Source organism: Mustela nigripes, chromosome 5 (genome assembly GCF_022355385.1).
Source record: "Mustela nigripes isolate SB6536 chromosome 5, MUSNIG.SB6536, whole genome shotgun sequence".
Classification (NCBI taxonomy): Eukaryota; Metazoa; Chordata; class Mammalia; order Carnivora; family Mustelidae; genus Mustela; species Mustela nigripes.
The window spans coordinates 43,975,225-44,002,231 of record NC_081561.1 but is presented as its reverse complement, the minus strand read 5'-3'; the positions used below and the strand labels follow the sequence as shown (position 1 = coordinate 44,002,231).

Sequence of the window (27,007 nt, the reverse complement as noted above, 5' to 3'; positions counted from 1 at the left end):
ACATACAATTTTAAATTTTTATCTGAAACCTGGTTGGATATTTTCTTTTTCACCCTTATTTCTAGCAATAGGGGCTACCTCCAATTGAGATGTTTGGATGTTCGTAGCAAGCTAATCTAACCAAATACAAATTAGTACATGAAACAGAGATCCTGAGTACAATTTCAAGAATGTTGACTGCAGACGGAAAGTGTAGCAACTAAAATGAAGGATTAGGGGCGCCTGGGTGGCTCAGTGGGTTAAGCCGCTGCCTTCGGCTCAGGTCATGATCTCAGGGTCCTGGGATCGAGTCCCGCATCGGGCTCTCTGCTCAGCAGGGAGCCTGCTTCCTCCTCTCTCTCTCTCTGCCTGCCTCTCTGCCTACTTGTGATCTCTCTCTGTCAAATAAATAAGTAAAATCTTTAAAAAAAAAAAAAAAAAAATAAAATGAAGGATTAAATGTTTGAAGATGTTATTAGTCTAAATGTGTGGTTAGAAATTGATCTGAACTAGGCTCTTTTTTCCCCTTGATATTCAAAAGATGAGGGTACACTGCTGAGCTAGATTAGGGGTAATCTGGCCTGGATATAGAGTTATAACTAAAAGATCTCAGCAGGTGATGCCTAGCTACATGCCACTATGAAATGACAATGAAGACAAGCAAACATTTTATGGGGGCGTTGCCACTCATTACAGAACAAATGGAAAAGCTAAGACACGATACACTAATCTTTTATACTCTAATGGTTGTTACGGTCGCAATTTCAAATTCAATTTACAGCTCCTACCTCATTTTGAAGTGCTAAATGATTTGAAAACTACCTCAGAAATCTCAAAAACTTCTTTTTATCAGACAATGTCAAAAAAGATGTCTATGAAATGAGAAAACATGGATTGAAAGAAAAGAATGAAAGAAATAAACTTTTACCTCTATTCACATGGGACAATGAGAACAATGAAAGTTTCCTAATGTTAAGAAATACAAATTTTTTTTTTAGATTATTTGGTGTAGTTAATTTTATGTGTCAACTTGACTGGGTCACAGGATGCTGGTTAAACAATATTTCTGGGTATATCTGTGAGGGTGTTTCTACACCTCATAAAGCTTATGACCCTTTCCAACTTGGGTGGGCATCATCCAATCCTTTGGGGATCTGAATAGAAAACAAGTGGAAGAAAGTCAAATTTGCTCTCTATCTGACTGTTGAGCTGTGACATCAGTCATCTCCTGGCATCAACGCTCCTAGTTCTCAAGCTTTCAGACTCAGACTGGCATCTACATCACTGACTTTCTTGGGTTTCTAGCTAGCAGGTGGACAGATTGTGGATTTCCGAGCCTCTATAACTGCAAGAGTCAATACTTTATAATCCCCCTCTGTCTCTCACGTTCTCTCTCTCCTATCTATTTATCCATCTAAACACTGCTTAACATTGAAAATTAAATTGAGTTGGATTTTCTTGGTCAATGAATTGAATAAAGCTATTTTATCCATCTGCTGTCCTAGAGTCTGCAAACTATGGCCCTTGGGCTAAATCCTGCCAGTCACCTATTTTCGTAAATAAGGTTTTACTGGAATACAGCCATGTCCATTCTTTTACACATTGTCAATGGCTACTTTAGTGTTAAAATAGCAGAGTCAAAAAGCTGTGATGCAACGTCTGAAGTATTTGCTATTTGGACCTTTATAAAAATGTTTGCTGACCCCCACCTATCACATGGAAGGTAGCATTGATTAGTGATGAGTAAAAGCTATGAGAACAATTAGAGGCCCAGAAAGCACATTCATTTACATATGGGGATTATTGACTTTCAGTGCATGATAAAATATATTCATATAGGCTTAACACCTGGTAAAATAAAGACTAAGTCTAAAACTCATGTCACAATAATTATTTACTCTAATGTCAGTGACATACATTCTCAGTGAGATTGTTGTATAGTTTATATTTCCAAACCTGAACTCCTTTTTCATTATTATTTAACCTATTTTAAAACATCTGGCATGGAAAGGAGAAAGTGATTTAAATATTATCTGTTTAATTTGCTAACCTTCCTACGTATGCCCTTTTGGAAACAGCTTGTTCAAAGTCCATAGAGATTTGGATACTCAGAATAACCCTTCTGTACCACTTTTCTAAACTGAATTTCACTACATGCAATTTGGATTTCTCTGAAATGAGCAACCACAGGGGTCTGAAAATTCTAGCACAGATTTATAACAAAATGGAAAAAGGTTGGATACTATCCAGAAACATGTGATGATACTCAGGGCAGAATGACATTTGCTCAGTAAAGCTGTTGAAGTGTTACTCCTCTTAATACTTTTCAACATGAAATCTGTCTTCTTATAGGCAGCTTACCTTCATAGACAATGTGGAGACAGCATTTAATAATGGTAAATTGTATCAACTATGCTACTAAAATTAGTGATGATTTTGTTTATAAATAGCTATAAGTAGGGTTTATTTCATGAACCCTAATGTGTAGCTCTATGGTACTAAATGTTTGTTCACTTACCATCCTACTCTTCTTTAGAGTATACTTCTTTAAGGGTTATCTCCTGCTAAACCACTATTATTCTTTACATATTGGAAGAAGTGGGTATGCATTCCCAGGAGACATGGATTAGATTACACGTGTGTGTGCGTGTGTGTGTACTGAAAGTTTTTCTCTCTTATGATTCTTATGTACTTCATTAGGAGGCATATCCTAATCTTTAGATGAAAGTCCCAGGACTAGAACAATTAAACTGTGATGAGAAATTATTTGCATTTTCAAGTAAAGCTACCATGCATACATGTTGTGGCATTAAAAAAATTAGTGTCTTTATATCTTGAGACAGGAAAGCTGAGAGGTAAAAAGCTTACTTCTTGTCTTTGTAATAACGACTCTTTTATTCTGAACACAGATGGTCTATAACTTGGAAACAACAACAACAACAACTTTTAGACCAAAAAAAGAATTCTATCAGGTCACGTTGCCCATTCTTTTTGGATCCACAAAGGCTAAATATTAATATACCTTATTTAAATTGTTCTGCTATTTTGAAAGCTGTCTTGAATCCAATCTCCTCTTCTGGGATAACAGGAGAAGAGAGAAAACCTAAGGGGTGTAGAAGATTGAGCACCTATAGCCATTTTGCTACCACCCGAGGTCTGAGAATGGAGTCAAAGCTAAAGAATCGAAAGAGAGTGTAAGAAATTGGGTCCTAGAATGGCCTTTAAGTCATGAATCGAAAGATGCCTAGAATAGGAATCCACAGACGTCCCACATAATGTGAGCCAATAAATTCTGTTTGGGATGAGTTTCCTAGCATTTGCAAAGGAAGGAATCCTGCTTGATACAGAAATGATCCCCATTTTCTAGCTGAGGTAAATGAGGTTCCAAAAGATTGGCTAACTTGCCAAGTTCACATATTTATTAAGTAACCAAGCCAGGATTCAAAGTCACTTCTTCACTTCAGTTTGCTAAAAGGAGCTGCTGGTGGTGGGCTCAAACCAGATTTTTAATTGACTACAATGTGACAAACATGAAAAAAAAAAAAAAAAAAAAAAAAAAGACACACCAGAAAGACAGGAGTGAAGAAGGATGAGTGAAGGACATTGTAAATGAGGTACAAGGTTTGATGATTTCTGAAGATTCTGAAAATCTGAGTTTTCCCTGGTTGTCCCATCCCAGAGACTCAGCGAGGCAAAAGATTAAGAATGGTTCTTCTTACCAGGTTGGCAATTTATAGGGTCCTAGTTAGAAATCATTATAAGCATAAAATCTGTTTATTGATTTGCTCAAACATCGATATTCCCTATCCATAAGAATAATTTGTATTTCATTTCTAAGAATGGTTAGTTGCTAGTGCCACAAAACCATGGAAAGCAAACCCAGACTCATGATGACCTCAGTTTCAGAAGGCAAATCACCATGAGCTATGCTAATTATTCAGCTTTTTCCCATTAGAATAATCCAAAGTGAGCCCATACACCTTGGGGGTCAAAGTATCTCATCAGTTCCAGCCCTCAACAGGTATTTAATTTTTGAAGTTTCATGTTTTCAAATTCATGCTGACTTTTTGAAAAGATTTTATTTGAGAGAGAGTGAGTGAGAGAGCACAAGCAGGGGGAGCAGCAGAGGGAGAGGGAGATACAGACTCCTGCTGAGCAGACCCTGGGATCATGATCTGATTTGAAGGCAGATCTTAACTGACTGAGCCACCTAGGTGCCCCCAATTTTTCATGTTGATTTTACATTCTCCTCCATCATATATATTTGCATATATATTACATTTATATAGTAATATAAATAAATATGTATAAACCAAACAAACAGGAAACCAGGAGAAAAGAAGAGGAGAGTTTAGAAGTCTGCCTGAGTAAGTAGGCTCAGGAGTGAGATCAAGTCAGACAGCACACTGACAGGCCCGAAGTGTGAGAAGGGTTGGAAGAAAATTTGGAAGATCTTGGAGAGATCCATTTTACGATGCAGTAGCATGGCGAAGAAAATAACCTTTGGCTTTAGCCAAAAACACAGATGGGAAGTGAGCTGCAGAAGGCATAAGCTAGTTCAGATCCATTTTGTCCAAGTCAAGATATGGCTCAGTAGTAGAGTTTTTCCAGGTTTCTTGGTTGGAAAACTTTACACTGTTCCATGCATTCCAAGTATGGGTATGTGTCTGCTGAGGACAGGGAGTTGGTCATGGTTCTTTGTGACTTACTTCTTTGGTCTGTGTTCTTCTCTGTGGACTGAAGCTGCTCAAGGCCTCATTGGGAGTCCTCCTTCAGTACATATTCTAGCTCTCCCTATGAGTTGCTGCATGCACTGCTAGAATGCTCTATTATGGTTGGGTAAGGGTGTTTTTAGACAGGACAAGGAAGAGTGAAGATACCATTCTGGTCTGATCATCCTCCCTGTAGTCCTATAGCTATCTGTGCTCTTCTTACGTTAAACTTTTGACCTCCTAGGGGCTGTTCTTATGATCCTCTGAGAAGTCTATTTTTTTTTTAATTTTTTATTTTTTATAAACATATAATATATTTTTATCCCCAGGGGTACAGGTCTGTGAATCGCCAAGTTTACACACTTCACAGCACTCACCATAGCACATTCCCTCCCCAATGTCCATAACCCCACCCCCCTTCTCCCAACCCCCTTCCTCCCAGCAACCCTCAGTTTGTTTTGTGAGATTGAGAGTCACTTATGGTTTGTCTCCCTCCCAATCCCATCTTGTTTCATTTATTCTTCTCCTACCCCCTTCACCACCCATGTTGCATCACCAGAGAGGTCTATTTTTGTTGTCATTTTGGAACTAGCCACCTCTAGTGTTATTATGGTATTGGTGTGCATAAAGAGATGCTGGAATGGAAATCATGGTTGCCACGTACCAGCATGTCCTGGATACAATAAGGCAAAGAGTTGTTTTGGCAGTTCAGCACTGGCAATCAAGATAGAAATCATGTTGTTCATAGAATGTGAGGAAGTGTTTTATTTGTTGGGTAACAGACAGCAAGTCTCCATTTCACTAACAATAAAAGGCACATACAGATCTGGAAGACCTTAAATAGTGATTGCCAGAATCAGTTGACATTTGAGTGGATTTCCCTGGAGTAGGGTTGAGAGGTTGAAAGACTGAGGAAGGGATAGGGAAGGCCAGAATAATGTATATAACAGAAGACTATATATATATTTTTTTTTTTTTCTTTTTTTGGGTGGGAAAATTCACTCTAAGGCTTAACAAGTTGATAAAGCTTCCATACTAGAGTGAAAGCTTCTATGTGCAGCATGGTGTCTCAAATGTACATCTTTGTTTCACATACTCCTTAGCCCTTATTTGGTCCTTAGGTGATGTTTGTTGAAATAAATCTAAGAGAATAAACAAATAAGGTATATATCAGCCTAGGAGTATTATATTTATCTTTCTAGAATAATTATCTTTACTTTCATTTTCAAATACATATTAAATAAAAAATAAAACCGGAAGTAATATGAGGTTCTCAAATTTATGAAAATAAGAGCTTTATTTTATTTAACTTGTATTTGGCTTACAGTATCTCAGACAGTTATTGTTATAAAGTAAAACTAACTCTTATTTCTCTGAGTTGGTGATGTGGACACTTATACAGAAAATTTGAGTGTATTTGTTTTCTATTGCATAGCAAAGTTACCACAAAATTAGCAGCTTAAAACAACACACATTTATTATTTTATTGTTTTTGTGAGTCAAGAGTTTGGGTAAGGCTTAACTCATCCTCTGTATAAGTCTCACAAGCTTCAATCACAGTGTTGTTCAGGTTGGGGTCTTATTCAAGTTTCAATAGGGGAAGGACCTACTCCCAAGCTCACTTGGTTGTTGGTAAAATTTAATTTCTAGCAGTTGTAGAACTGAAGGCTTCAGTATTTACTGGCTGTCAGCTAGAGGCCACCCTCAGCTCCTTGCTGGTGGTTGGCTGGAGGCTGTTCCCAGAGCCATGTTACATGAACCTTCCCCAAATTGCTTCGTGCTTTATCAAAGTCAGCAAGAGAAGTCTCCTTGCAAGATGCAGCCAACAATCTTATGTAACCTAATCATGGGAGTGACATCTCATCGCTGTATGGTACTGATTATTCTATTGGTTAAAAGGAAATCACAGATCCTGTCTACACTTAAGAAGAGGGGATAATGAGGACTATGTTAGAGTCTGCTTACCACATATAGAAAGGGAGAAAACATAATTGCTGTCACTTTTATAATTATATCACTGGTAAAGCCTCATTGACAATATTTATTTAGGCTGAAAGGTACAAATATTTCAGACATTAGAAACTCTGTAGGAGAAGCATTTTTCCCGTTTCTATTTCACTTGATTACACAAAAATTCATTTTCCTTCAAGGTTCTGAAGTTTATCTTGTTGGGTAATTTTTGTCTTATTATATCTTTAAAAAAATTGCCTTTGGTGAGTTCATGATAAAGCAGAATATTTATTAAATAAGGCCTTGGTTTTGATTCCTTTAGAAAAATAACCATGGCCAGGGAAGATATCTTCAGTCAAACTCAAAGTTCACTATTTAAAGTCCTTTAAAACTTCATCTGTTGGGGGCGCCTGTGATTGTTTGGTAAATATATCACCTTGACTTTATCATACCTGTCCATTCCTCTGTTCCTTGTCTTTGCCATTTGGTTCTTTCTCATTTTTCATTTCCTATTCCAGTGATTATTTTCAGAGCCCGTCTCTGCCTCCAATTTCTTATCCTACTCTATTGATAAAATTTTTTTCCTTCCAACACTACGCATATAGAAATTTACTTTTGTGAAGTTATTAACTACTTGATAGCTTGCCCCTTAGAAATGCTGAGGTGAATTAATTAAGATATTTCCTGTGAGTGAGTTTTGGTCAATTTTTCCTTGACTTGAATTTATATAATCTGTATGTGTTTTAGCATCCTCTCTGTCATTATTTGTAGCCCTGAAATAAAGATTTCTCAGAGGACTAAAGAAATTTGGGAATATGTTCTACACTGTCCAAATGAGACTCCCTCAGGGTTGATTAACCTAAGACATTTTAGTGGAGCAGAGAGTAATTTTCATTAAAATCTTCTTCAGCTTATAGGCAAGATGAATCTTTATTTCAAGAAAAATAAGGTATATAGGCTTTTTCCTCCTTGACATAAAGATTGCAAATAAAAAGAAGCTGATGTAAGCATTCTTCTCCATCTTTAATCTCAGAGATCTAAGTAGATCTTTTGTTTTCCGAAGATGAAGCAAAAAAAAGAAAATCACAATAAAAATGAATGCATCAAAACCATTATCAATGAATAAAAATCTGTCATTCATATATCCCCAAAGCAGAGCCCATTAGTAAAATTATGTTTGGATCCATCTGAAATTGCCAAACACGTTATTTGAAATTGCCAAAACCAGGTCCAGTCACCTAGTTATTTTCAGAGGTCAGGTACTTCTTGACATTGAAGTCACAATATATAAATTTCTTTGAACAAACAAACGAGTATTCACCACATGTGTGCGTGACCTAGGTGATGCATATTCAAACTTAGAAATCCATACCTTTCTTTTTTATCACCAGGTGAAAATGCTACTGGTTTCTGTTTAAGTACCTGGAATCATGGAATATAGGGTGGAGAGCAACAGACTAAAACTAACCTGATGCAGGTGCCATTGTTGTGGCATAGATGGTGAGCACACCATGGGAAATGACAGTTCTCAATGTTCTTTCCACGCAGTGCGTCATCAGCGATGAAGAATTCTTTGTTGTTTACTTGAAGCTCTTGAATGCAGCCTTTGAAGCCATAAATGTGACCTGCTTTCTTATGGATCTTAATATTCGCTGGGATATGGCCAAGAAACATTGATTCAAAATGTACCTGTAGGAAAAACAACACCAAGAAAACATCTTATAAGGTATGGGCAGATTATATGACAAAGACCTAGAATGCTCTGTTCTATAATGCATGTTTTAATGTACTTTTCTGTGTAAAACAGGTTGTAATTGTTGCTTACTTTTGTCACCTCTACTAGGTAGTAGGATAAGTTACTTTTGAAAAGGGCCCTTATTTTACATTTCTTTTATATCTCTCACAATATCTAATAAAACAGTAAAAAATAAAGAGCATTCAAAAAAAACTTGCTGATTTATTACTCTGAAATGTATTTTGGAACTCAAGTGTTTGCATTTTAATGTGAATATCACCAAATGGCAGAGAAAGAAAATAGAGCCTGTTAATTAACTATTGTTAGGGACTGAATTGTGTTCCCCCAAATTCATATGTGGATGTTGTAACACTCAGTAGCTCAGAATATGACCTTACTTGGAAACAGAGTTTACTCACTGACCAGAATGACAATATAACCACTGGCACAAAGTAAACTGTGACTTAATCTTTCTTCCTACCCTTCAATAACATATAAATTGAATTTTCATCATTTATATGTATATAAAATGTAGCTTCCCCAACAGGAATTTATGAGTTACAAAAGAATTCTGGATGAACTGGTAATGACACCCTGATCTTCAGGGCTTTTGGCATATGAAAGGTGCATGCAGCAGCATTTCTGCATGTTATGTCTCTGATGTCCTTATCCCCAAAACACATTCAAGCACTCCAAACTGATAGCTGAAAAATATTTACATTGACATTACAGATACACTAAATTGGAAAACTTATCATTGCAAGAATTCTAAAACTAGGGCCAAATAATTAAATTAGGGCTCTAAGGGGAGGAGAGGCTGGGAAATGCTTAGTAATGCCACTTAATGTTTACACTAATATGTTCTGGTTTGATGCAAATGTGCTTTTAGGGAACAGAAGCGTGTTCAATTCTAGGAACATTCAAAGCATCTCCACGACCCATAATAGATCAAACTAACTCTATTATTTGAGCTCTTGTTCTTTTTTAGTGACTCGAGTTCTGCTCCTGAAGGCATTCTTAATTTTATGTATATGTATTCTATAAAAGATTCAGCTATGTAGTTATCCAGAAGATGACTAACTTTGGGCATCGTGGTGCAGACGTCTCAAGGTGTATTGAGTACGCATGCAGCACAGGAATATGTCTGTTTGTTTTCACATCCTTTCTCATATGTTAGCCCATTTATACTAATTATTCTAACAAACTATTGCAGAATTCCTTTTATCATTTAAGGTATGTGACTCACTGCTAATGCAATCTGGGATCTATCACAAACTTGCAGACTCAGCGCTTCCAAGGCCATGACCCTCTCTCACCGAGGATCTCTGACATCTTTGTGTATTGATCACACACCTGGAACAGCAAACCCTCTCACAGCTTTGACAAGTGTGCTGTTTTAGCACAAAACTGATAGAGAATGGAAGAATATCCTCTTCTTCTGTCAGCAGTAGGCAGATCTGAGGGGAAGTCTATACAGTTATCTATGATTTATTAGACCATTAAAAAACACCCAAACAATGAAGTAGATGGCTCTTGTATTTCTTCTGATCTGAGGCTCAAGCTTAGCTAGAGTCCTGAAATGTCTAAAAAAGCTGCTGCCGTTGACTGCACATAGATAACCATTAAAATGGTTGACGTCCTCTATCCCCAGACTCTTAATTATCCAAGAGCTGCCTTTTGTGTGTATAATCATTCCTAAGGAGACAGGTCTTTAAAATAAGTCTTTTCTAATAACTTCTTGTGAATCAGACTATGGAGAATAGAGTCTGACATCAAGATATGATCTTACAAGATAAAACCACAGAGAACAGACATGGATAATCAAGGAGGGATCAAGAAGATAATGAAGAATATGAATGGTGACTGAGGGAAAAGGACTCCACAAATGACTAGGTGAAATGAACATTCCCTTTCCTCTCAGAGTTTTCTCTTTAAAGGAAGAATATAGTTGCTCTTTTATAAAATGTGGGAATAAAATAAGAAGAGAGGCAAAAAGGAAGAAACTTCTAAAAACCAGAAGTGGAGACAGATAAGAAGCTGCTTTATCTCTTTTTAATTCTGTTTTAATTTGAATTTGGACACTGGAGTCTACCTGCATTTCTGTAATGGTATCTTGATTCAATGTTTAGTTTTACAGCCTTAAATATGTCTGAAATTAAATAACTTTTATGTTAATAGGAAGGTAACTCTAATGTACTTTTTACTTAAGATAACTATTGGAGTGTACTTGTCTTTAGCCAAGAATATGATGACTTATAATTGAAATGAATTGACTTTTGGGTGTTGATGCCAAATTTTTGTTTTTAATATTTTCTGAAATGTATGCAGACAAATTCAAAATCAGAAAACATCAAGTCTTAGAATAGGGATGAATAAGAGATGTTGGCTAAGGTGTTTGGGAAGAAGGATTATTTAAATAACTTCTTACATATGATTTGTCTAAAATTTCTAAAAATTTAGAGGCATTAAATCAAAGGGGATCAAAAGGCAGAACAAGTATATATCTCAATCCTTCATCTCTTTGCAGTTAGAAGATCTCTTTCTCTCTCCTCCCCTCCAATAGTATAATAATCTGTGATCTTAGAGTCTCTTTTATATTTTTATCCCTTTAGGACAGGACCTCCAAAATGGTCATCTTGGGATTCTCTTAGAGTCCACAGCAGTGTCTTACAAATAGGTGGTTTAATGTAAGTTTGTTACAAATCACCTTATTCAAGAAACTTAATACTATTTTGTTTTTTTTACAGTTTCTTATTTATTTTCTAGGCCTCTTCCACTTTATGCTGCCATAGAACCTTGCTGTTTTGCTAGATTCAGCATATGGGAGGTTGTCACTGGATACCACTCAAAAAAGAATATTAATATGGCTTTAATTCTAATATAGCTTTCTATATTTAGTATATATAGTATTGAGTGATGAGTAGTGCTTATATGGAAGTTCTTGAATTTCTTACGAGATTAATATCAAGTAGCTTAAACAAAGAGGTTTTTTGTTTGTTTGTTTGTTTTTCTTTTTTTAACATTTGATAAATAGTAATGAAATCCTCACTGGTCCCATACTTTACAGTTAAATCTTTGATTCTTAAGGCTTTTTAGGTTAGGGAATGTTCTCAAAATAGTATCTCCTTACTTTGTCAAAGAAGGAAGTGAACTTTATTGAAACAATCAATGAACTGAGTTGCTACCCTGTGAGCACAGTTATATAGGAAAGTGGAAATACCCAGAAAAAAAAAGGATATGGGATTATTCTTGTCTGTAAGGAAATTTAATGTAATCTGGGGGAATGGAATCACAAGGAAATGAAATATTAGAAAATTCAGTATACCAATCAGCAAGATGGCCAAATAAAAAGCTCCAGATATTTCTTCTCTTAGGGAAACACTAATTCAACAACAATACACAAACCAAATGCTTCTGTGAGAAATGAGTAGATTGAGTTAAGAAGCACTTTTACCCTAGGTGAATATGAAACCAGCTGTATCGAAGATGGTAGGAAAATCTGTGACACTGGCCAAAGTTTCCCCCCAGACTCAGTGAAGCATAACTGGAAGAAAACATCCAGCTCCCAGTTTCATTCTGGGGAGGGAAATAGAAGACTGAAACATATATACTAAGTGCAGACTTTTCAGGGCCTGCCCAAGGGACTAGCTTTTGTCTTGCCTGAATCTAAGTGCTGATAAGAAAGTGTGCCAGGTTGGTGGTTACTGAGAACAAAGACAAAGTTTTGGACTAGCATGCACTCACTCACCATAAACATGTCCTGCAGCTCACTAGGAAGGGTGGGTGAAACCTCCTTAACTTCTGACTTCTCCCTCACAATGGAAAGAGTTGAACTGTGCATCCAAAATGATGGCTTTTCAGGGGGCTGACTGAAGAATAAGTTTGTTTCTTCTGTCTTGGAGTACTGACAGGACATCTTACTATGTAGATGTCTGGCCATCACTGAAAACAAAAGATGGCTGGATGGTATTTTGCTGTTCCAGAGGACCACTGATGTAGCAGACTGAGGCTGATATGATTTTGTGGCCTCTTACTGGGGCCAGAGCAAGGGGGTGGAGTGGAGAAGAGTAGAACATGCTTCCAATATTCTGGGTTTTCTATGGACTTCTGGAGGGCCGGGTTTCTATTTTGCCTGACTTGGAACTTTGACATGACCCATATATCCTAAGAACTCTGGGACTGCTGAGAACAAAAGAGAACTGGGTAGCTTGTGGCAACTCCAGAGAAACTGCAGAAATGTAGACAGACCAGAGGGAGCAAAGTACTACGACTGCCTGAAAAAAGAAACTGGCAAATTCTTATAATGGGGAATTTACACACACCAGTCCACAGAAGATGTATCCACATAAAGGTTTGAGAGGTTCCCAGACTCTGGGCTGGGAGACTTTGGGCTTCTTAAATCTGGTTGTCCAGATCAGGACAGCTGGGCTGATTGATGAAGGTCCTTTCTTATACAGAACAAGTCCATAAAGACTGGGAGAGATGTCTGTTTTTTTCAAATGTGTAGATCCCATTATGAATTTAAAAAGGTACAGGAAAAAAATCAAAGGGACAGAATAAATCTCCAGCAACCAACCCTAAAGAAATTGAAGTACCTGACAAAAGAATTTTTAAAAAGCTGTCACGAAGATCCTGAATGAGTTCAGGAAAATGAAGCATGAAGAAAATGAGAATATCAACAAAGAGAAAAAACAATAAAGAATCACCAAGAAGTTTTGGAGCTGAAGATACAAAACTAAATTGAGAAAATCACTAGAGGGATTCATCAAAAGATTTGATCAAGCAGAAGAAAGAAATAAGCAAACTCAAAGACAGGTTTCTTTGAAATTATTGAGTTAGAGGATTAAAAAGAAAAAAAAGATTGAAAAAGAGTGAGGAAAGCCTAAGGAACTTATAAGACATTATGAAATGAATCAATATATGCATTAGGGGACTATCAGAAGAAGAGAGAGAGGGATAGAATCCTTACTTGAAGATATGATGACTTAATAAACATGAGAATTTTAACTTTTCTTATTTAAGTATTTTCTTATTTGATTCTTTCAGTTGGAATGAAGATAAACATTTATTGCTGTATTGAAAAAGAAAGACATTAATGACTGAAAATTTCACAAATTTAGGGGAAAAAATGTACAACCAGATTTAAGAAGCCCAAAAAACTGCCACAAGAAAGAACTCAAAGAAGTCCACACCAAGACACATAATCAAATTGTGAAAAGTCAAAGATAGAGAAAACAGAGCAGGAAAAAAAAAAAAAAGTGACTCACCACATAAAAGGAGTCCCTATCAGGCTATCAATGAATTTCTTGCCAGAAATCTTCAAGGCCAGAGGGACTGGGATGATATATTCAAAGTGCTCAAAACTAAAAGAAAAAAAACTCTGCCAAACAAGATCACTATACCTGGCAAAACTGTCTTTTAAAAACGGACAGATATAGACTTTGCCAAATAAACTAAAGCTGGGGAAGCTTATCACTAGTAGATCTACATTACAGGAAATGCTAAAGGGAGTCCTTCAAGGTGAAATGAAAGGACTCTAAACAGCAATATAAAAGCATATGAAAATATAAATCTTATTAATAAGGGTGGGTATATAAACAAATATAGAATACAATACTGTCATGGTGGGGCATACATCACTTGTCATTCTTGTATAAAAGTTAAAAGATAAAAAGTGTAAAAACATTTTAACTATAAGACGTGTCAATGTATGCACAATATAAAAAAAAGATGTAAATGTGAGATCAATCATTAAGTGTAGAGAGGGAAGAAGTAAAAGTAAAAAAAAAAAGTAAAAGAAGTAAAAAAAAAAGTAAAAGAAGTAAAAAAAAAAGGTAAAAAAACCTTGAAGATTAGAGCAGCTGAAGTTGCTATTAGCTTCAAATATATTATTATAATTGTAAGATGTTCAAAGTCAGCTCTATGAGAACCACAAATATAGAGTATATGAAAGATACAAAAAAATGACAAAGGCATCAAAGTATGTCTCATACACACGTGTATACAAAAATCAGTGAAACACAAAGGAAGAGCGCAAGGGAGAAAAAGAGGGATAAAAAAGCTATAAGATAGAAAACACTGAAATGGAAAGAATAACTCCTTACTTACCAATGATTACTTTCTATGTAAATGGAGTAACTCTCAATCAAAAAATATAAAGTGACTGAGAGGAGGAGTCAAGATGGCGGAGGAGTAGCAGACTGAGATGACATCAGTGAGAGTGAGCTCTCATCTTGGGGTTACCTTAAACTGTGATCTGTGGCAAGGTCAGGCCACTGTGATCTGTGGGGTCAGGGACCCCACAAGTGGCACATTCGAGGAGACTCACCTTCATCTTCCAAAGAGCAGAGTGGCAGAAATCTGCTGGGTTTGGAGACTCCAAACAGGGTCATGTGCCAGAGACAGAAATGCTTGGTCACAGGGCAGGTGAGCTCAGAGCACTTCCGGAGACCAGGGAAACAGGAGTGATTGACAGCTTTTCTCTGAGGGCACACTGAGGAATGTGGCCCTGAGCACTTGGCTCCTCTGGGCTGGAGATTGGGAGGCCATTTTTATTCCCATCCTCCAGAGCTCTACGGAAAGCATACAGGGAATAAAAGCTCCAAGAGCGAACCTGAGCAGATTACTTAGCCCGGCTTCTGGCAAGAGTGGTGCAATTCTACCTCGGGCAAAGACATTTGAGAATTACTGCAACAGGCCCCTCCTCCAGAAGATCAGCAAGAACATCCAGCCAAGACCAAGCTCACTGATCAAGGAGAACAGCAGAATTCCAGAGGAGGGGAAAGCAAAGCATGGAATTCATGGCTTTCTCCAAATGATTCCTTAGTCTTGCAAAGTTAATTAAATGTTTTAATTTTATTTTTTTCTTATTCTAATTTTTCTTAACTTTTCCTCTTTCCTCTTTTAACATTTTTTAATTAGTTTATCTTAACAATACCTTTCTAAAAAAAAAAATCTTTTTAAACCTTCATTATTACAGTCATATTTTATCCTTCATTGTATCTAACTTTATTTTCAGAGTTTTTTCTTCTAAAAACTTTTGGGATACAATTTCTTCTAATAGATGAAAATATACCCTAAATCTAGCACAGGGGTTTGTTCTAGTCTCCAGCCTGAGCAAATTCTCCCCACTTTCTTTTTCTTTCTTTTTCTAATCAATTTATCTTATCAATTCCTTTTATAGAATTTTTAAAAATTTCATCTTTACAGTCATATTCCATCCCTTCAATGTGTTTACCCTTATTTTTGTGTTTTATATATATCTTGTGTTTTTGTGTTTTTTATAAATATATATTTTTCTTTTTTTTTAAGATTTTCTTTATTAATTAGACAGAGACAGAGAGAGATCACAAGTAGGCAGAGAGAGACGGGGAAGCAGGCTCCCAACTGAGCAGAAAGTCTGATGTGGGGCTTGATGCCAGGACCCTGAGATCATGACCTGAGCGGAAGGCAGAGGATTAACCCACTGAGCCACCCAGGTTCCCCTAAGTTTTTCTTTCTTTAAAATTTTGGGACCAAGAGACCAAAATATGCCCAAAATCAAGTGGGTGGGTCTGTTCTATTCACCAGTCTAGTGTGTGTGTGTGTGTGTGTGTGTGTGTATAAAATACACATATTTATATGAAAAAATATATATTGTAAGAAATATATATTTTTTAATTAAAAAAATTTTAATTTTTAAGAGACCAAAATATGCCCAAAATCAAGTGGGTGGGTCTGTTCTATTCACCAGTCTAGTGTGTGTGTGTGTGTGTGTATAAAATACACATATTTATATGAAAAAATATATATTATAAAAATATATTTTTTTATTAAAAAATTTTTTTTTGAACTTCTTTTTACCTCCTTTCTTCTTCCCCCAATTTGGGGTCTCTTCTGATTTGGTTAGCGTGTATTTTTCTGGTGTCTTTGCCACCTTTTTAGCATTTTATTCTCTAGTTCACATATTATTATCTGGATAAAATGACAAGACAGAAAAACTCACCACAAAAAAAAAAAAAAAGAACAAGAGGCAGTACAAAAGCTAGGGACCTAATCAATATGGACATTGGTAGTATGTCTAGAGTTCACAATGATTATTCTCAAGGTGCTGGCTGGGCTTGAAAAAGGTATGGAAGGTATCATAGAAACCCTTCTGGAGTAATAAAATCTAAAGCTGAAATCAAAAGAGCTATTATGAGTTGTAATAAAAAATGGAGGCTCTAACTGCTAGGATAAATGAGGCAGAAGAGAGAATTAGTGATATAGAAGACCAAATGATGGAGAATAAAGAAGCTGAGCAAAAGAGAGACAAACAAATACTGGACCACGAGGGGAGAATTCAAGATATAAGTAATACCATATGACGAAACAATATTATAATAATTGGGATTCCAGAAGAAGAAGAAAGATGGGGGGGGGTAAGAAGGTATATTGGAGTGAATTATTGTAGAGAATTTCCCTAATACAGCAAAGGAAACAAACATCAAAATCCAGGGGGCACTGAGGAGCTCCTCAACATCAATAAAAATAGGTCCACACCCTGTCATCAAATAGTAAAACTTACAAGTTTTAGTGAAAAAGAGAAAATCCTGGAAGCAGCTTGGGACAAGAAGTCTGTAACATACATGGTAAAAATATTAGATTGGCAGCAGACTTATCCACAGAGACCACGCAGGCCAGAAAGAACTGCCATGATATATAGAGAGCACTAAACGTGAAATATAAGCAGCCAATTGTACTATATCCAGCTAGGCTGTCATTGAAAAGAGGGGAGATAAAAAGCTTCCAGGACAAACAAAAACTAAAAGAATTTGTGAACACCAAACCAGTCCTACAGGAAATATTGAAAGGGGTTCTCTAAACAAAGAGAGAGCCTAAAAGTAGTAGACCAGAAAGGAACAAAGACAATATACAGTAACAGTCACCTTATAGGCAATACAATGACACTAAATTCATATCTCTCAATAGTTACCCTGAATGTAAATGGTCTAAATGCCCCTATCAAAAGACACAGGGTATTAGAATGGATAAAAAAAAACAAAACCCAACAATATGCTTTCTACATGAAACTCATTTTAGACCCAAAGACACTTCCAGATTTAAGTGAGGGGGTGGAAAATAATTTACCATGCTAATGGACATCAAAATAAAGCTGGGATGGCAATCCTTATATCAGATCAATTAGATTTTAAGCCAAAGACTATAATAAGATGAGGAAGGACACCATATCATACTTAAAGGGTCTGTCCAACAAGAAGATCTAACAATTTTAAATATCTATGCCCCTAACATGAGAGCAGCCAAATACATAAACCAATTAATAACAAAATCAAAGAAACACATCGACAATAATACAATAATAGTAGTGGACTTTAACAGCCCACTCACTGAAATGGACAGATCATCCAAGCAAAAGATCAATAAGGAAATAAAGGCTTTAAATAACACACTGTAGCAGACGGACATCATAGATATATTCAGAACATTCCATCCCAAATCAACAGAATACATATTCTTCTCTAGTGCACATGGAAGATTCTCCAGAATAGATCACATCCTGGGTCATAAATCAGGTCTCAACTGGCACCAGAAGATTGGGATCATTCCCTGCATATTTTCAGACCACAATGCTCTGAAGCTAGAACTCAATCACAAGAGCAAAGTTGTAAAGAACTCAAATACATGGAGACTAAAGAGCATCCTACTAAAGAATGAATGGGTCAACCAGGAAATTAAAGAAGAATTGAAAAAAAATCATGGAAACAAATGATAATGAAAACACAACTGTTCAAAATCTGTGGGACACAGCAAAGGCAGTCCTGAGAGGAAAATATACAGCGATATAAGCCTTTCTCAAGAAACAAGAAAGGTCTCAAGTACAGAACCTAACTGTACTCCTAAAGGAGCAGGAGAAAGAACGGCAAAGAAAGCCTAAATTAGCAGGAGAAGAGAAATAAGATCAGAGCAGAAATCAATGAAATAGAAACCAAAAGAATAGTGGAACAAATCAATGAAACTAGGAGCTGGTTCTTTGAAAGAATTAATAAGATTGATAAACCCCTGGCCAGAATTATCATAAAGAAGAGAGAAAGGTCTCACATAAAATAAAACCATGAATGAAAGAGGAGACAGCACAACCAACACCAAAGAAATGCAAACAATTATAGGAACATATTATGAGCAACTATACGCTAGCAAATTTGACAATCTGTAAGAAATGGATGCATTCCTAGAGACATATAAACTACTGAAATTGAACCAGGAAGAAACAGAAAACCTGAACAGACCCATAACCAGAAAGGAGATTGAAGCAGTCATCAAAACTCTCCCAACAAACGAGAGCCCAGGGCCAGAGGGCTTCCCAGGAGAATTCTACCAAACATTTAAAGAAGAATTAATTCCTATTCTCCTGAAACTGTTCCAAAAAATAGAAATGGAAGGAAAACTTCCAAACTCATTTTATGAGGTCAGCATTACCTTGACTGCAAAACCAGACAAAGAAAGATCCCATCAAAAAAGAGAATTACAGACCAATATCCTTGATGAACACAGATGTGAAAATTCTCACCAAAATACTAGCAAATAGGATCCAACAGTACATTAAAAGGCATATTCAGCATGACCAATTGGGATTTATTCCTAGGCTGCAAGGTTAGTTCAACATCCACAAATCAATCAATGTGATACAATACATTAATAAAAGCAAGAACAAGAACCATAGATGGTTCAATAGATCAATAGATGCTGAAAAACCATCTGACAAAGTACAGCATCCTTTATTGATCAAAACTCTCCAAAGTGTAGGGATAGAGGATACATACCTCAATATCATCAAAGCCATCTATGAAAAACCCACAGCAACAATCATTCTCAATGGAGAAAAACTGAGAGGTTTTCCTCTAAGGTCAGGAACACAGCAGGGATGTCCATGATCACCACTGCTATTCAACATAGTACTAGGAGTCCTAGCCTCAGCAATCAGAAAACAGAAAAAAAATTAAAGGCATCCAAACTGGCAAAGAAGAAGTCAAACTCTCATCTTTGCAGATGATATGATACTTTATGTGGAAAATCCAAAAGACTTCACTCCAAAACTGCTAGAACTTGTACAGGAATTCAGTAAGGTGCCAGGATATAAAATCAATGCACAGAAATCAGTTTCATTTCTATATATCAATAAGAAGACAGAAAAAAGAGAAATTAAGGAGTCAATCCCATTACAATTGTACCCCAAACCATAAGATACCTAGGAATAAACCTAACCAAAGAGACAAAGAATCTGTACTCAGAAAACTATAAAGTACTTTTGAAAGAAATGGAGGAAAACACAAATGAATGGAAAAATGTTCCATGCTCATGGATTGGAAGAACAAATATTGTGAAAATATCTATGCTACCTAAAATGATCTATACATTTAATGCAATCCCTATCAAAATACCATTAATTTTTTTCAAAGAAATGGAACAAATAATCTTAAAATTTATATGGAACCAGATAAGACATCAAATAGAGGAATGTTGAAAAAGAAAGCCAATTGGTGGCATCGCAATTCCAGATTTCAAGCTTTATTATAAAGCTGTAATCATCAAGATAGTATGGTACTGGCAGAAAAACAGACATATAGATCAATGGAACAGAATAGAGAGCCTAGAAATAAGCCCTTAATTCTATAGTCAACTAATCTTTGACGAAGCAGGAAAGAATGTCCAATGGAAAAAAGACAGTCTCTTCAACAAATGGTGTTGGGAAAACTGGACAGCCATATACAGAAAAATGAAAGTGGACCATTTACTTACACCACATACAAAAATAGACTCAAAATGGATGAAGGACCTCAATGTGAGATAGAAATCCATCAAAATCCTTGAGGAGAACACAGGCAACAACCTCTTTGACTTGAGCCGCAGCAACTTCTTCCTAGAAACATCGCCAAAGGCAAGGGGAACAAGGGCCAAAATGAACTATTGGGACTTCATTAAGATCAAAAGCTTTTGCACAGCAAAGGAAACAGTCAACAAAACCAAAAGACAACTGACAGAATGGGAGAAGATATTTTCAAATGACATATCAGATAAAGGGTTAGTATCCAAAATCTATGAAGAACTTATTAAACTGAACACACAAAGAACAAATAATCTAATCAAGAAATGGGCAGAAGACATGAACAGACATTTCTGCAAAGAAGACATCTAGATGGCCAGCAGACACATGAAAAAGTGCTCCACATCACTCAGCATCAGGGAAATACAAGTCAAAACTACGATGAGATATCACCTTATACCAATCAGAATGGCTAAAATCAACAAGTCAGGAAAAGACAGATGCTGGTGAGGATGTGGAGAAAGGGGAATCCTCCTGTACTGTTGGTGGAATGCAAGCTGTTGCAACCACTCTGGAAAACAGCATAGAGGTTCCTCAGAAAGTTGAAAACAGAGCTACCCTAGGACCCAGCATATCACACTACTGGGTATTTACCCTAAAGATACAAATGCAGTGATCTGAAGAGGCATGTGCATCCGAATGTTTATAGCAGCAATGTCCACAATAGCCAAACTATGGAAAGAACCTAGATGTCCATCAACAGAGGAACTGATAAAGAAGAAGTGGTATATGTATATACAATGGAATACTATGCAGCCATCAAAAGAAATGAAACATTGCCACTTGCAACAATGTGGATGGAACTAGAGGGTATAATCCTGAGTGAAATAAGTCAATCAGAGAAAGACAATTATTATATGATCTATGTGATATGAGGAATTTGATAGGAAAAGTGGGGGTTTTGGAGGGTAGAGAAGGGGAAATATAACACAAGATGGGATCGGGGGGGAGAAAAACCATCAGAGACTCTAAATCTCACAAAACAAACTGAGGGTTGCTGGGGGGAGGAGGACAGGAAGAGGGTGGTTGGGTTATAGACATTGTTGAGAGTGTGTGCTATGGTGAGTGCTGTGAAGTGTGTAATCCTGACGATTCACAGACCTCTACCCCTGGGGCTAAAAATACATTATATGTTAATAAAAAATATACATAAAGTGACTGAGTGGAAAAAAAAGATTAAAAAAAATCCCAAAATACAACTATATTCTATCCATAAGAAACTCAATTTTAAGGACACATATAGCCTGCAAAAAAAAAAAAAAAAAGAAAAGACACATATAGCCTGAAAGTGAAAGAATGGAAAGAGATATCCCACACAAATAGTAACCAAATAAGAGCAGGAATGGCTATCATTATTTGGACAAAACAGACTAGTCAACTACAGTCATAAGAGACAAAGAATGACATTATATAATGATTAACAGGGTCAGCTGGTTAGGAAGATCTAAAAATTATAAATGTATATGCCCCAATGTCAGCTCACTCACATATAGGAAACAAATACTGACAAAACCAAAGAGAGAAATAGCAATGCAATAATAGTATGAGATTTTAATATCTCACTCTCCATAATGAGTAGAGTATCCAGCTGGAAGATAAAAATGAAAAAGAAGACTTGAACAACACTGCAGCACAAATGGACCTAAAAGACATACAGAACATTCGATCCAACAGCAGCAGAATACACATTCTTCTCAAGCACATATGGAACATTCTCCAGGATAGATTATAGTTAGATTACAAATAAAAAAATCTTAACAAATTTAAGGAGACTGAAATCATATCAATTATTTTTTCCAAACATAATGGAATGGAACTGGACATCAATAGCAGAAGAAAAAATGGAAAATTCACAAATATAGCTGACTCTAGAACGACATGGGTTGGACTGAATAGGTCCACTCTATGAAGATTTTTTCCAATAAATAAATAAATACACACACACACACACACATAGAGTACTGTAAATACATTTCTCTTCCTTATGATTTTCTTAATAGTATTTTAACTTATGTTGTTATAAAAATATAGTATATAAATATATATAAAAATATGCATTAATCAACTGTTTCATTATCAGTTAGGCTTCTGGTCAACAGTAGGCTAATAGTTAAATTCTGGGGGAGTCAAAATTATGAATGGATTTCAACTGCATGGAGGGATGGCACCCCAATCCCCGAGTTGCAACGGTATGTGAAAATTAGACAAAATGCACTCTTGTTTCAAAGAAGAAATGGTTCAAAAAATAAATAAAAAAATTTAGAAAAAGTCCTGAGACAATGGAACATAATATACCATAATTTATAGGATGTAGCAAAAGCACAGTAACTGGAAATTTCATAGCTCGAAAAGCTTTTATTAAGAAGTAGAAAGATCTCAAATCAACAATGTAACTTTATACCTCATGGAGCTAGACAAAGAAGAGTCAACTAAGTTCAATGTTAGCAGAAAGACTAAAATTATACAAAAACTAGAATGGAAATACAATAGGGAACAGGAACACATTAGAAAAAAATCAGTAAAACTAAAGTTGGTTTTCTGAAAAAATCAAAATCGACTAACCTTTAGCTACAATAATTTAAAAAAAGGAGATTCACATGAAATCAGAAATGAAAGATGACATTACAACTGATGCCACAGAAATAAAAAGGTTTATGAGATAACTATGAGCAATTACACAGCAACAAACTGGATAACCCTGAAGAAGTGGATCAATTCCCAGAAACATACAGCTTACCAAGGGGGAATCATGAATAAATAAAAAATCTGAACAGATGAATAATAAGAGAATGAATCTGTAATCAAAAACCTCCCAACAAACAAAAGTCAAGTAACAGATGGCTTCAGAGGAGAATTCTACAAAATATTTAAAAAAGAATTAATAACAATCCTCTAGCTTTTCCAGAAAACTGAAGAGGTGGGCACACTCCAAAAGCCCATTCTCTGAGCCTAGCATCTTCCTGATACTAAAGACAGAAAAAGACATTACAAGAAAAAATTCTGCAAGCTCATATACCTGATGAATAAAGATGCAAATATTCAGTAAAACACTGGCAAACCAAACTTGAGCACATTTAATTATGAGAATTATATACCCTGACCAAGTGGGATTTATCCCTGTAATGCAAGGATGGTTCAACATAAAACATTAATCAATGTGATGCAACACATTAACAGAACAAAGGATAAGGATCACACAATCAACAGATACAGAAAAAGTATTTAACAAAATTCAACATCATTTTATTATAAAAAGACTCAAACTAGGAATAAAAGGAAATTACTTTACATAATAAAGGCCATATATGATAAGCCTATAGCTGATACCATACTCAATGGTGAAAACCTGAAAACTTTTTCTCTAAGATCAGGCAGAAAACAAGTGTGCCAATTCTTAGTACTTCTATTCAACATAGTACTGGAAGTCCTAGCAGAACAATTAGGCAGGGAAAAGAAATAAAAGGAAATAATCTCTGTAGATGACACGATAATATATACAGAAAATCCAAAGAGTCCACATAAAATTAAAACTAATAAATGAATTTGGCAAAGTTGCAGGATACAAAATCAACATAAAAAATGAGTGTGCTTCTATATACTTAAAATGAACAATCTGGAAAGCAATTAAGAAAATAATCCCATTCACTTAGCATCAGAAAGAGTAACATTCTTAGAAATAAAGTTAACCAAGGAGATGAATGACTTGTACACTGAAAACTGTAAAACATTGCTGAAAGAAATTAAAGAAGACACAAAAAACTGGAAAAACTTCCTGTGTTCATGGATTGGAAGACTTAATATTATTAAAAGTTTATATTACCTAAGTGATTTACAGATTTAATGCAATCCTTATCAAACTTCCAATGGTATTTTTTGAATAGAAAAAATAATCCTTAAATTCGTATGGAATCACAAAGGACCCCAAATAGCCAAAGCAATATTGAGAAAGGAAAACTGGACACATGACACTTCCTAACTTGAAAGCACATTACAAATACACAGTAACCAAAACAAAGATGGCTTTGGCATATAGACATATATACAAACAGAACAGAGTAGAGAAAACAGAAATACACTTGTGCAACTATGATCAAATGATTGTTGACAAGGTGCCACAACTATACAATGAGGAAAGCACTGTCTCTTCAACAAATGGTTTTGGGAAAACTGGATACCAACATGGAAAAGAATGAAGTTGGACCATTACACTATACACAAAAATCAACTAAAAATTGATTAAAGACTTACAAATCAGACTTGAAACTATATAAATTGAAGAAGAAAACAAAGGGGAATATCTTCATAACATTAGTTTTGGCAATGATTTCTTGGATACAGCACCAAAACCATAGGCAACAAAAGCAAAAAAAGAGACAAGGGGCGCTATATCAAATGAAAAAGCTTCTGCACAGCAAAGAAAATGATCAATCAAATGAAAAGGCAGTCTACAGAATAGGAGAAAATATTTACAAACCAATATCTGATACAGGGTTAATATCAAAAATATATAAGGAATTCTTTTTTTTTTTTTTTTAAAGATTTATTTATTTATTTGACAGAAATCACAAGGAGGCAGAGAGGCAGGCAGAGAGAGAGGAGGAAGCAGGCTCCCTGCTGAGCAAAGAGCCCAGGACCCTGGGATCATGACCTGAGCTGGAGGCAGAGGCTTTAACCCACTGAGCCACCCAGGCGCTCCAAAAATATATAAGGAATTCTTATGCCTCAATAGCGAAAACAAATAAGCTGACTAAAAAACTGGCAAAGGACTTGAAAAGACATTTCTCCAAAGACACAGAAATAAACAAAAGATATATAATAAAGATGTTTAACATCACTAGTCATCAAGGAGATGCAAATCAAAGTCATAATGAAATACCAGGGTAGCCATTATAAAAAAAAACAACAGCGAATATCAAACGTTGACAAAGATGTGAAGAAACAGAAACCTTTGTGCACTGTTGGTGGGAATGTAAAAATTGTGTGTTAGCTATGTACCACGGTATGAAGCTTCCTCAAAAAATTAAAAATGTACATATTATATGATCCCAAAATTCCACTAATGAGTATTTATTGAAAAGAGCTGAAAAGAGGATCATTTTTTTTTAATGTGTGTGTTTTTACAGAAGCTTTTATTTAAATTATAGTTAACATGGTGTAATGTTAGTTTCAGGCATAAAATTTAGTGATTCAACACTTGCATACCACACCTGGTCCTCATCAAAGGTGCCCTCCTTCATCCCTAACAGCGATTTCACCCATCCCTCCACCTACCCCCCCACCCCGTCACCCTTAGTTTGTTCTCTTCAATGAAGAGTTTGTTTCTCGGTTTGCTTCTCTCTTTTTTTCCCCCTATGATCCTTTGTCTGTAGCATATTGCATGTTATTCATGATAAAATATGGAACTTTCAATATAAAAAAGGATGACTATAGGGAATAGGTAGAGACAAAATCACATTAACTGCTTTAAACTATGAGCGTTTCCTAGATTTTCCACCATTTGAATAGTCTGTGCCTTGAATCTAAATATTTTGGCCATCTTGGACTCTAGCATGACTTTTTTTTAACTGACATGAGTTAATACACAGTGTAATGTTAGATTCAGGTTTACGATGTAATGATTCAACAATCCTATGCACTACTAAGTGCTCAGCACAGTAAGTATATTCTTAATCCCCTTCACCTGTTGTACTCATTCCTCACCTGCCTCCCCTTTGGCAACATCGAGTTGGTTCTTTGTATTTAAGAGTCTGGAGTTTTTTTTTTTTTTTTTTTTTAATTTCTTCAAAATGAAAACCAATTTTATTCCTACCTTAACAATCCACTTGACAGTTTTCACTCTGCTGGAGCAGAAAATGAAATAAAGTGTACTATAAAGGAACAACAACAACAAAAAACCACGTTGGGAATCAGAAAATCTGGAATCAAGTCTCTTTCATTATCACTATGAAATTTTGGACATTTGATACTCAGTTTTATCAGATACGACCTTATAAAAGAGATATTCATTCTTACTTTAGAGGGTTCTTGTGAAGATCAGATGAGATAAAATACATGGTCATAATTTGGAAAATATAATGTGCTTATGCAAATGTTAGCTATTCTTATGTGTTTCTTTAGGATGCTTGTATACACTCAATAAGAGAAAAAAAATACGTAGAAAAAATGGAAATAAAATGAGATTTCCAGTTCATTAGGGCCTTATACACTGCCAGCTCTAATGTGCACCAAAATTAGCACTTTGGAGCTCTAATTATACAGATTAACTCTCCATGATGATCAAATGAACCAGGAATTCTTTATCTTAAATGTATTTCTATAAAGTCATACTAAGAAGCATGTAACCAACCACATCATTAAAATTAAAAGAATTCAGCAAATTGCTTGGTCTCTGGAGGGACAAATATCCTTTTTGCTTTCAATTTTCTTCATTCGATATTTCCAGGAAAAATTCCCTGACAAGAGACTTTTTAATAGCACAGTATAAGCACTACCATATCCTATAAAAATGGAAGTTTTAAGCACTATTTTGTAACTTGCTAATTCTTCTCCTTTCCTGTGGTGTTTTTCTTAATCAAGCATAACATATTATATGCAAAGTGTGAGAAGAAAATCAATTTCTTGATAAATTTAATGCAACTTTTATAGCGACAGGCAGTATTAAATAGATTTAATTGTACCTAAAGTATCAGAGATGAAAATTCCGGTGTTTTGTTGAGAGCTTTTACAAGGAATCTGTTCAATAAAGAAATATGATTAGTGTAACTTAAA

General features: G+C 35.7%; 1 protein-coding gene across 1 annotated transcript in view; it reads right to left on the bottom strand.

Annotated features, from left to right (window-relative positions):
- EYS (eyes shut homolog) overlaps positions 1 to 27,007 on the bottom strand; it is a 1,640,601-nt gene that overhangs the window by 186,261 nt on the left and 1,427,333 nt on the right. The window contains 1 exon segment of the mRNA XM_059401541.1: positions 8,110 to 8,330. Within this exon segment, the coding sequence (XP_059257524.1) occupies positions 8,110 to 8,330 (221 nt within the window).